At 36.7% G+C, this 12,666-nt stretch overlaps 1 protein-coding gene across 2 annotated transcripts; it reads left to right on the forward strand.

The window, feature by feature from the left end:
* Nucleotides 1–395: 395 nt before the first annotated feature.
* LOC134680110 (guanylate kinase) lies at nucleotides 396–12,438 on the forward strand. 2 transcript variants are annotated; one of them, XM_063539159.1, is made up of 5 exons: nucleotides 396–571; nucleotides 662–929; nucleotides 2,164–2,387; nucleotides 4,961–5,068; nucleotides 11,470–12,438. In XM_063539159.1, exons 2-5 carry the CDS (start codon nucleotides 673–675, stop codon nucleotides 11,484–11,486), a joined length of 606 nt encoding a protein of 201 aa, XP_063395229.1. In that variant the 5' UTR covers nucleotides 396–571; nucleotides 662–672; the 3' UTR covers nucleotides 11,487–12,438. The 2 variants fall into 2 exon arrangements, with proteins under 2 accessions (XP_063395229.1, XP_063395228.1); XM_063539158.1 differs by having other exon boundaries at nucleotides 8,276–11,521.
* Nucleotides 12,439–12,666: the final 228 nt, after the last annotated feature.

Consider the following 12,666-nt stretch of genomic DNA (forward strand, 5'->3'; position numbering starts at 1 on the left):
AATAAATAAAAAATGTAATAAATTTTGCAAATGGTTTTAATTTTAACTGTAGACGTTAAAATGCTGCTTATGATATGGCGTATGAAAAACAGTCAGCAAAGTGAAGTGATTAATTTAGCATCTCTGCATACAAATATATATGCAGTTGCAGGTGTGCTAAGTTAATAGTCTTTCTGATTGAACGTACGCTGTAATGTCTTTAGAACGAACTTATTCAAATTGTCTTAACTTTCGAAACAAGAGTTTAAATCCAAACAAATCACTCTCAATACATTGCTGACTAATTTCACGCAACACATTCTAGCGATCTAACAAATGCCGCAATGTATACGATTTTTGAACAAAGAAATAATAAACTCGACTATTAAGTAAAATATCAGGAATAGTTTGGCAACACCAATCGACGACAGACGTCATTTAAATGTCAGTCGGCTGAAGAGCGAAAACTTGTATCCACTATCGATAATATCCGCAGTAGTTTCCAATTTTACTCAATTACTCTCTCACTAAGCAATAAAGAAATTATAGAAGACAGAAGTCTTACCGGATATCACCACGAATTTCATCAAATGTAATAATCATTCATTCAGTGTAAACGTGTAATTCTTAACCTAGGTTACGCACGGCGTCATTGTAATAATCTAATTTGATTTGCATGCAGTTTTCGCAACAATGGTGCAGAAAGGGCCTCGACCTTTGGTGCTGTGCGGTCCCTCGGGATCTGGAAAGAGTACTCTGCTGAAGCGCCTTCTCAAAGAATTTCCCGATAAGTTTGGGTTCAGCGTATCTCACACGACGAGAGGCCCCCGGCCGGGAGAGAAGAATGGAGTCCATTACCATTTCACTACAAAAGATGAAATGCTCGCTGCCATTGAAAAAGGTGAATTTCTAGAAACTGCTACATTCAGTGGGAACACCTATGGGACGAGGTAAGTTGGATTTTTTCTGGGTACAGGCTGACCATGTGCTTTTTCACAATGTTGTGATGTGAACCTTGGCAATGTGCCAAAAGTTCATTGTGCCTATTTTGAAACCAGTGTTTACTCTGCTGAATCAACCAGAATCAGCTTTAAAATAGATTGAATATGAATTATTACATCTTGTAGTTATATTTCAGTATGTTGACTCACTCATATTGTGGTTTCACAGACATTTTATAAATGCTGTGCGTCCATGCCCACCTATTTTAGACTAATTTTATTATAAAATAAAACTTATTGTTGATTGTGAATTTATTCTTTTAGGGTTGGTTGCACCAAACTGTTCGTATCGTTAAAGAATTCGCTGAATTTTTATGTATGGAAAGTTTCATAGTAAAGCGCCCGGGGCGCGCCGGCTGACTGATCAGTCTGTCATATGTGGTTGGTGCAACTGGCCCTTAGTTATTCAACCTTAGCTAAATTGGTTGTTCAACCCTAAATGGTATAACAATCCCGTGTGGTGACTGTACCCTAAATAGCATTTATCTAAATATATTGTCATGCTAATGGCCTGAAGATAGTATTAATCTGCCTGTCACCCTCATGTGATGTATTTATCAACAATGATTACATTGTGTTTATGTTAGCCAAGTATGTTTTTATTTACTAACAATATCAACACAGCACTACTGTGTTGTTATTACTATGTGTAGTAGTTACAAATTTAATAGCATTTATTTGTAAACATACAATAGTGCAGGTAATTATCATAATAATTCGGTACACGCCGGGAAGGAGTTGATAACTCGAGAAATTTTGTTGAAGAAATTTGAACTTAAAATAAAACTGTATAAGGTTCAAATTTATTCAATTTTTTCCCGAAAGTTATCAACTTCTTCCCGCCGTGTACGGAATTATGAACAAGGAGAAGTAGTACTCATTAAATCTTCTTATGATTAATGACTAACTGCATAGCTGAAATCGGGGAAAGCCTCTGGTTCTGAATTTGTATGGCAAGAACCAGGAAATGCCAGTTTGGGATTATGTATCTTAGAAAACAAGTTTAGAACACACCCTAGAAAACATTATCTACTGTTTATGAAAAGTTTAGTACCCATATTTTTAGAAACTTTATACTCCTATACTAACAAACCAGGTGTTATACTAATATTTTAAATATAAAAGTTACAGTTTAACAATTTACAATAAAATCATATTTTAATCTACTGCCTTATTATTCCAGTAAGAGAGCCGTAGAAGATGTTCGCCGCACCGGAAAGATCTGTGTACTGGATATTGAGATTGAAGGCGTGAAACAAGTGAAGCGCTCAGACCTCGACCCTCTACTGGTGTTTGTGATGCCGCCTTCAATCGATGAGCTGGAGAGACGCCTGCGTGGACGCAACACGGAGTCTGATGAGGCGCTGAAGCTGAGGCTCGAGACAGCAAGGAAAGAAATTGAATATGGTAAATACTTTTATATTTGTATTGTTTTATTTTTGATTAAGAATTACTTAAACATTAGAAAATTTTGCCATGTGTAATGGTAAAGGCAATAAATGCAATTAAAAGTTAAATTTTTAAATTATTGAGATATGTAGATTTTATTATTTATGACAACCGGTCTGGTTGGGTAGTGACCCTGTCTATGAAGCTGATGGTCCCGGGTTCGAATCCTGGTAACATATAAATGTCCTATAATATTTATTTAAGTAGATATAGTTAGATACTCATATAAAATTAGACATGTATTGACATAGGGCAGTGAATTTACTTTCACTTTTGTTGGCTATTTTCCACAACAACATGTTTGCCATCTTGGCAATACCCAAATAATAAGTCATTGCCTATAATGTTAATTTTGTTGATTTGTTTCCTGGCAATTTTGAATGCAAGAGGCCAACACCACCAGTTACGGGCATGTTACCAAACTAATACGCCCTGTCAGGATCTACCGCGAAAACCGAAGTTCCCACATAAATATTTTCGCCTTAATTAGAGAAAAGAAAAAAATGCCCGCAATTTGCGAACTTCGTTGTTCGCGGTAGGCCCTCTGAAGCACGATTCTCAATATTACAAAATATGTGAATGGCATGGCATGTGCTTGCTTTGTACAGTCGACGTCAAAGATATGTTTACACTTTTTGCCTTATTACAAAGGAGTAAGGTGCAAAAGTGTAAACATATTTTTGACGTTGACTGTACCAACACAAGCAGCTGTATGGTTGCCTTAAATACATATTTGTGAATGATAGAGATTAATTTGTTTTTCCTGATCCAACTATACTAAGTTTAATGATAATGAACCATGTCACCTTCCTTGCATTTCAGTCGTGGGACAGTCGACGTCAAAGATATGTTTACATTTTTAGCCTTATTACAGTTATTACAAAGGAGTAAAGTGCAAAAGTGTAAACATATTTTTGACGGCGACTGGACAAAGCAATGTCAATGACATGGCTATTTTCAGTTGCAGTACTAATACTAAATGTCAACCGCTACAGCGTCAATCAGTATTATCCTGTTTAACGCCTTGCGCTGCGTACAGTCAGCAGCAAAAGTTGAACAACATTATTCAAAAACTTACGGGAACGACTTGGGGAGCCACTGCTTCCTGCCTTCGAACTACGGCTCTGGCTCTGGTTTACTCAACGGCTGAGTACTGCGCCCCAGTATGGATGAACAGTGCACATACCTCAGCCGTTGACACGCAACTAAACCAAACACTCAGACTAATTACCGGATGCTTAAAGCCTACGCCATCCCACTGGCTCCCCATTCTGGGCAACATAGCTCCTGCACACCTCCGTAGGAACAATAGCCTTCACCGAGAAGCCATCAAAACGCACAGGTGCTCTAACCTTCCCATCCACCGAGACCTCAACGAGATGAGTAATCAGAGGCTGAAGTCCAGAAACCCTCCTGCTCTACAGATGCACAATCGACAAATCACTTGGAGTTTGGTGGAAGCGTGGCAAGCAGAATGGGAGCACCATATGGACCAAATAAACCCTCTCATCCATCTCACACCTCAAACACCTCCTACCGGCTTCAAAGAGCCCCGCCGCGTATGGTCCGCCCTTAATCGCTTTAGAACCGGAATTGGTAACTGTGCACACCACTGGCACAAATGGGGTTGGAGCGCCTCTCCTGCCTGCGAGTGTGGACACCCAGACCAGACCATAGAACACATAGTCCTGGAATGTCCCCTCACAAAATATATGGGCCATGTGAATGACTTCAATATCCTGGCTGAAGAAGCGGCTGTTTACCTGAGTAGGGCGAAATTTTAGTCATAAGTTGTTAGGATAGTTAATAAATTTTTGTATCCAGTGACATGTAACGAAGCCATACGATAAATAAATAAATAAGTTCAAATTGCTACTGCTAGCATTAATGTGCGATTGACTAAGTCCCATGATAAGCTCAAGAAGGCTTGTGTTGTGGGTACTCAGACAACGAAATATGTAAGATATACATAGAAAACAACCATGGCTCAGGAACTAATATCTGTGTCATCATACGAATAAATGCCCTTACCAGCATTCGTACGCGGGACCATCGGCTTCATAGGCAGGGTCACTACCCACTAGGCCAGACCGATCGTGAAATATCGTCAAAAATCCCTATTTTTAGGCTTCCGTACCCAAAGGGTAAAACGGGACCCTATTACTAAGACTCTGCTGTCCGTCCGTCCGTCCGTCCGTCCGTCTGTCATCAGGCTGTATCTCACGAACCGTGATAGCTAGACAGTTGAAATTTTCACAGATGATGTATTTCTGTTGCCGCTATAACAACAAATACTAAAAACAGAATAAAATACCTAAAGATTTAAGTGGGGCTCCCATACAACAAACGTGATTTTTGACCGAAGTTAAGCAACGTCGGGCGGGGTCAGTACTTGGATGGGTGACCGTTTTTATTTTTTGCCTTTTTTTGCATTATGGTACAGAACCCTTCGTGCGCGAGTCCGACTCGCACTTGCCCGGTTTTTTTAACTTGGTAACAATGACTGACAGAAGTATTTGTGCACATTACAGGGCGGGAACCTGGCAACTTCCACATCATCATTATGAACGACAACTTGGATAAGGCGTATTCGGAACTGCGCGAGTTTATTGCGCAGAATGTGAAGGACAAAGACCAAGGTAGGTACAATGGTCGCAGTTTTATTGTGAGTGTTGTAACAGCTTGAAACTCGCATACACTGAGAGAAAAGTACAACAAAAATACACTTAGAATTACAAAAATAAACTTAATCCGGGGACAAGGAGAGTTAACTAATAGGAACAAATTGACTTTTGCAATTTCTATTAGTTCTTGAAATTTCTATTATCTGTTTGTTGAAATTATATTTGGGATTACTGAGCTGTTTGTAGAAATAAATAAACTTTACAGAAATAGTGAAACGTCCATAATTATTACTAAAACTTCGTTTTTCCCCCAGTACAGAACTGTTTTTAATTTCTGGTGATGATTTTTCTCTCAGTGTAGTGTCCATATTTGGCCAACGCACTACGATTGCATTGTTATGTAAATATGCTCGCGAATCATAAACACTTTTGAAAATTATCGTATCAAAGAGAATTTGAAGTAGAGAGTTACTGTCATGGTAAATTATGTAGCTACGGTACATTTACTGCCATCTTTCGACAGAAGATTGGAACTGTTAGAACGCCATTTGACTTTGATCATTATTTTCTCACTGATATGTGTTAACTTGTTAAATATTAATATTAACGCCATCTTACTCGAGAGTAGGCTGAACATTATAGCGCCATCGCTCGAAAAGATTGCACCATACCTTTGGCCTAATAGATGGCGTTAATATTAATATTGGCTACAAATATAATGACCACCAAAAAATACTTTGGTACCCTAAATAAAAAAATCATGCTTACCAAAAAAAATTACTGAACACCAAAAAAATAAGCCCTAAAATTACAAATGTACCACCGTTTTAATTACGACTGCACTTCAAATTGTATTCGAATACCAAATATATTGAATGATTACCAAAAATCATTAATGATCACCAAATCTTGAAGACCAAATTAATGAGATTTTTGCACCTAAATAAACCACATGATTACCAAAAAATGTATACGTATTACCAAATAAAGTAAAATGATGCCAAAATTACTAGCCCCTCTCGCTCAGCTCAACCCCCCGTACCCCACACCGCATACCTACCTAACCTCACCTACTTTTCTAATAGCATACTGATATGCTACTAGAAAAGTAGGTTAGGTTAGGTTTGAATTGCAACCCATACAGAAACGAAATGCTACTAGAAAAGTGGGTTAGGTTAGGTTTGAACTGCGACCCTTACAGAAACGAAATGCTACTAGAAAAGTGGCTTAGGTTAGGTTTGAACTGCGAACCTTACAGAAACGAAATGCTACTAGAAAAGTGGCTTAGGTTAGGTTTGAATTGCAACCCATACAGAAACGAAATGCTACTAGAAAAGTGGGTTAGGTTAGCTTTGAACTGTGACCCTTACAGAAACGAAATGCTACTAGAAAAGTGAGTTAGGTTAGGTTTGAACTGTGACCCTTACAGAAATGAAATGCTACTAGAAAAGTGTGTTAGGTTAGGTTTGATTTGCGACCCATACAGAAACGAAATTCTACTAGAAATGTGGGTTAGATTAGGTTTGAACTGTGATCCATACAGAAACAATTGTGGTTACAATTTTGGTGGTCATTTACTATTTTCGGGTTTACAATGATTCTTTTGGAGTCATTTGCTTTAATAGGATAGCAATATTTAAAAATTTGGTTATAATTTTACATTAAAATGGAGTTCTAATTTTGGTGGTCATTTACTATTTTTGGGTTTACAATGATTATTTTGGTGTCATTTTATTTAATAGAATAGCAAGATGTAGAAATTTGGTTATCAATTGACATTAAAATGGGGTTTGAAATTTGGTAATCATTTAAAATTTTTGGGTTAATAATGATTAGTTTGGTGTCATTTCCTTTAATAGGATAGTAAAATGTAATAAAATTGGTAATCATTTCACATTAAAATGGTGTTATAATTTTGGTGATCATTTATGATTTTAGGGTGGTAAAGTAGATTTTTTTGGTATTAAATTTTATTAAATCTGGTGATCAGTTAAATAGCAGCCATTAATATTTAATTAGTTAACACATATCAGTGAAAGAATAAGGATCAAAGTCAAATGGCGTTATGGCAGTTTTATGGTCTGTCGAAAGATGGCAGTAAACTTACAGTGGCTACATAATTTACTTGGACAATCCGTCTATGCACTCTATTCTCTTTGGTCGTATTGTCTCGTACAGAACCTCCTGCTTTTTTTTAAATCTATTAAAAATGTACTACGAACATAAATCGATCGATTAATCGAGGTAGCCTCTGTAGCTTCGACATTTCGCTAGAACTCACAAAACAAACGAATCCAACTATCCACATACAGTACCCATTTTATACCCTTCCCGTACAACAGAATACACCAAAGGGCCTGCTGCGAACCACGTTAGGGTGATATTCCACTTGTCCAATTTATTTGTCCAACTCCAACGTGTATTTTGTCTCACATTTTGCTTAATGAGAGAGTGAGACGCAGTGACATTGGGCAGATGGAATACCGCCCTGACCTAATATCACACTTATGTACGAGTTTACAATTCGCGGTTCGTGGTAAGCCCTCAGTACCTACACCTTACCCCTAGTGTAAATTTCGTTCGATAGCGTGACCTGACGTACGCGTTTGCGTTAAGTGTCATTTTGTATGGGATTTTGAGTTTCCAACGTCCCACTTGGCGAGATGTTCAAAATCCCATACAAAAATAGACAACGAAAACGCGTACGCTCGTCACGCTTTGAATGAATTTTGCACTAGGGTTTCTGTAAATTTTTTCCATTTCCTCCCGGCGTGGAGTTTGTCATGAGGGATCAGCGTGTGGTGTCGCCCTGCATACTACCTTCGAGAGGGGGAGCTTCGGCTTCAGGGCCTTCGGGTCCAAGGCCCTCCTTCACACAGCCTCGGCTGTCGGCAGCAGGCGGTGTTCGCGGTAGAATGCTCTGCGATCCCGTGTTCACCGTCACTATTGCTGCGAGGCGGGCATACCGTGGAGGGTTTAGTCGGTATTTGGCCCCTTGGCCACGAGTCCGACATATCCGCCCTAGTTCCCCGGCTAGACGGAATGGCTAAATGCATTACTCCACGTAAAAAAAAGGGTTTCTGTAGATACCTACACCGCGTCGCTGCTAACTACAACAGTAACCAATAACCATTATTAATAACTTATTAACCATCCATTATATTATTGATGTGTGTTTGTTTGACTAACAAAGTGTTAAGTGTGTCTAATTGTTTTTTTCAGCACGCGACGGTCCTACGGCCACCCAGTGAACATTTCAACGCATGGAGTGGTTTTAACATTTGCGGGGTTGTTTCACTTTCTGAATCTTACCTATGTAACTTCCGTTAAGGTCTTAAAATAATTTCGATTAGCAATTACAATAAAAAAAATCACATATGAATATTATGATAGGTATTTCATAAAGTGAAACTGACTTCTTATTTTTACAGTCTCCTTAATATTTGCGAAATAAAATAGTTCTGAAACCGCGTTTTCACCTAGGACCATTTGCATCCCACTAACCCGGGGTTAACCAGTTAAACCTTTAACCTGTGTCAAATTGTACTAGTAACCATGGTAACTCCAGGTTTAAACGGTTAACCCTGGGTTAGTGGGATGGTGCAAGTGGCGCTAAGAGTTCCGAACGAGCAATCATTCGTTCGGTTAATGGAAACATTTGCTCTATTAGAAAAAAGGAAGAGAAAACATTTGCTGAAAACAAAATGTTTGCTTAGAATTAGAACACTAAGTGAAAACGCGGTTTTACAGGGCGTACTTGTGCATAGTTGCGTCAACCGAAGAGATAAGAAAATAAAAATAAATCGGTCTAATAGCCTGACTTGTGTACTGTACTGGCGTTTTTCGTCGGCTATTCTTAGTCCAGATATTCCTTAGTATACAAAATGAGTATTAAAAAGCGCGCGGATATACATATTTCGTGAATATTAACGGTTACTTTAATGAAATATGGAACATCAAAGGCCGAAGAGTCTCCCTTTACCGTTTGTTTAATTTATTATTTGTGTGCATTCGTGCTAGTTAGAAAATAACTCAAGTTTAACTTGAATATCAATGCTGATTTTCATTTATTTTACTAAGAGATGATATTATTAATATTTATTGATTTGCCTTTAAGTTGTCTTATTTTTACTGATCCACTAAATAGTTTTCCTTTAATTAAGTACACTCTTGACAGTTAATTAATTTATAAAAATACGTATATAAAATCAGCATTGACCCTATATTAACCCTTTATAAGGCATAAGGGTGTCAGGAATTATGCAAAATTGAACTCTATCACTTTGGAATAAAGTTCAAAACCAGGTGGGAAATATATTCCCTCTGCCGTATAAAGGCTTAATTGTAAGTTTAATTGCATTCAATTACTTAGCGTGAATGAAATACGGTGTCGCGTGCAGTACGGATCAAACGAAGGACCTTATGTAGACCCACCGAAAATTAATAGTTTCAAAGAAAAGATAATTTGACGAGTGTACGGAATGCACTCTTCAAATGACATACCTACCTATTGCTATTTAAACTTTCCATTATAATTGTAAGATAAGACAAATACTTGGTAATTTATGCATGCTATGTAACTGAAATGCGTATTTATTTAGGAATTCATTAAAATGTCGAATGAAACTAAAAAGTCTGTCACAGCGGACTTATTATATTCTTTCGACAATTTTGTTACATTAATAATTAATGTTTCCCAAACGTTTGCCCCAAAATGTACCGATATTTGGACAATTATTGTTAAAGAGAAATGTGGGAGCTCTTAACGTATAAAACTCAATTAGGATTAACTATTCAACTTTGCTCTAGAGCAGATATTGTTTACAATTACATAGAAAGTCCTGAAAATATTTATTTTATAGTCATGTTTGAGCAAACCATTATTTTGCTCTCACTAGCCAGTGTAGAGGGTAATAATCGTGTTTACGTGCTTAGGTTATTTTCCACATATTGTTGTAATTTATTACTTAAACCATAGACAAATATATAATAATATTAAGAATGCACATAGTGAACAATATTGTAGGTGTGTTTATATGACACTTGACTTATTAGCGCTGCACGTCGCCATACATTTTGTGATAACTATTAGATTGTCAAAATTTGTCTATATTATTCCACAATTTTGTTCACCTTATTATTCCTAGTCTGCCTACATTTAAAGCAGGCGACTGACGAGCCTTCCAAATGGATTCATCCAAATGGATGGCATCCTAATATTAAACATTGTACGTTTTTTACATTCACAGACTGATTTTGGATTGCAGCCACGCTATTTGGACTGTTGGAAGGCTCGTCAGTGGCCACCTTAAGGCCTTTTTGCACAAGTTGATTAGTGTTTAGTATAAGTTCACTCATACATTTGCTATTTGCGTTACTTATTTTCAATGCCATGTCAAACACAAAAAGCTGCCACTCGGACGCCACGTCACCGAAGTGTCAAAATTGAAACTTACTTCTTTGAACTTTATGCATATGCACGTAGGTCTATGTTGGTCTGTGGTCTGTGACCGATTACTCCGTATGGCGTTGGACCTGCGGTGCGGATATATCGGTCATTGGCGTCCAAAAGGTTTATGGCAAATGTAGGTATGAAAACTAATCAATGTGTAAATACTTAGGCCCTTAGCAACTTAATTGATTATTAGGTATTGTAAGCAAAGTTTGACATACAAATTTTTGCCAACTACCTCTATGAAAACATGAGCTAATGAAGATTTTAAACATTTGTACCAAATTTTGCATAACGGAGAATCCTGTAATAACGACAACGCGGTCGTAAGCTGCCATGATATTTCAAAATACGTAGTAGTTAAAGTAGTGTAGCTAAAAGCTATATAGTTAGTGGGTCAGACTCACGAGTAAATGTATGTGTGTATGTAGGTATTGCATTAGATTAACCACATTGATTGTCTCTGTCATTAAATTTAAGAAAAAATGTGCATTCCTTCTACAGTCATGATATTATTATGATCATGAATAGGGTTCATAACTGCCGGTTGCTACTAAAAGGGCACATAAAACTCGGTAACTTATAATCTTTCATGTAAACATGATCAGGATCTGAGTAATTTATTTTAATAAGCAGTGTTCAGTAATACATTTATTTACTTATGTTATATACGTGCTCATTTATTATTTTTTGAGTATATAATAAATAACTGAGGTCGATTAAGGTGCCAAATATATAAAAGAACTTCGGTCCTAGTTTATTTATATTCTTATTCATCATACGTTACATCGTGTAGCGTATTTATGTTTTGAATACTTAAATTTGTAAAAAAAATAATTAAAAGTAAACATTCCATCTTATTATGAGATATTCGTAATATAATATACCTAAGTGCAATAAACATACCGCATAGGGTTCATCATCGCGGCATAATAAGTAAATAATTTATTATTTTTCTTCATAGACCTCCGTGGGCTGTAAGGAGTGAAAACTACAAGGAATTAGTCGCCGCTTCATTATTTAAGGAAAATATTTATGTTGAGTATATATTCTAATAAGGTAATACTTTTATTCATTTGGGCATTGAATTAAAAAACCATTCCATGAAAGAAATACTATGCCGATCTATGTAATCATAATGGTGTTACCAAACTTATTTTGCGTCTACCGAGGAAGTATTATAATTCATCCATTATCCTTAAGACCGATCGTCACATTGATTGGTGTACAAAAAGATAATAACTTCGGTTTGGTAACACTCTTGTATAGGCATGTTTTTTGCTTAGTTTTCTTTATGTATTATATGTTGTGATGAACATTTATTGTTTGTATTTTATTGTGATGTACCTTTTAAGTTGATGCAAGTCATTTAACTATGCAATATTTACTTCCATTATTAATTTGTTACTTAGACCAGTGTGTTTCAAGCTATGTAGCGCGACCCCCATTCTTAAGAAGTCTCTTTAAAAATACAATAGTTGCAAACAGCAGAAGCTTAGGGTATAGATAATTAATTTTCTTATTATTATATCATAGTTTCACACGTTTGTTTCTTTCTTTAATTTCAATATTGTTGAAATTGTAACACAAAATGTTTAACATTATAACATTAAGTACCTATACTTGTAATAGGGAATGAACTGGCTCTTGAGACACAGGGAAACCTACTTTGAGAGCCAGGTACCTATTATATGACTATAATAATTCAAAGTTGCAATAAAGATTACCTATTTTATTTTATTAAAGGGGGTAGCGCCATGAAAAAGGTTTAAAACCACTGACATAGGCCTAAATCTCATATAAGTTTAAATCATCTCATTTTGGAAATGAATTGTACCATCATATCTCAGTCTTATCCAGGTATAATGTTGCTAACATAGTAGGCATTTGTCGTTGTCACGTGAATGTTGTTACAAATACAGGATAAAAATCTTTTTATTGTTTTATTTGCACTATTGTTTTCGTTTTATGTAATTTTACACCTTATTAAGTCTCTTCCTCGCGTTATCCCGGCATTCTGCCACGGCTCATGGGAGCCTGGGGTCCGCTTGACAACTAATCCCCTAACCTAATTTGTAGGTATTAAGTATGGCCAAAAATTGTAAACATATCTTTTACATCGACTTCACCTCATTGAACGCATATACATATATGCGTTCAC

The sequence above is a fragment of the Cydia fagiglandana genome, chromosome 3 (genome assembly GCF_963556715.1).
Source record: "Cydia fagiglandana chromosome 3, ilCydFagi1.1, whole genome shotgun sequence".
NCBI classification, from domain to species: domain Eukaryota; kingdom Metazoa; phylum Arthropoda; class Insecta; order Lepidoptera; family Tortricidae; genus Cydia; species Cydia fagiglandana.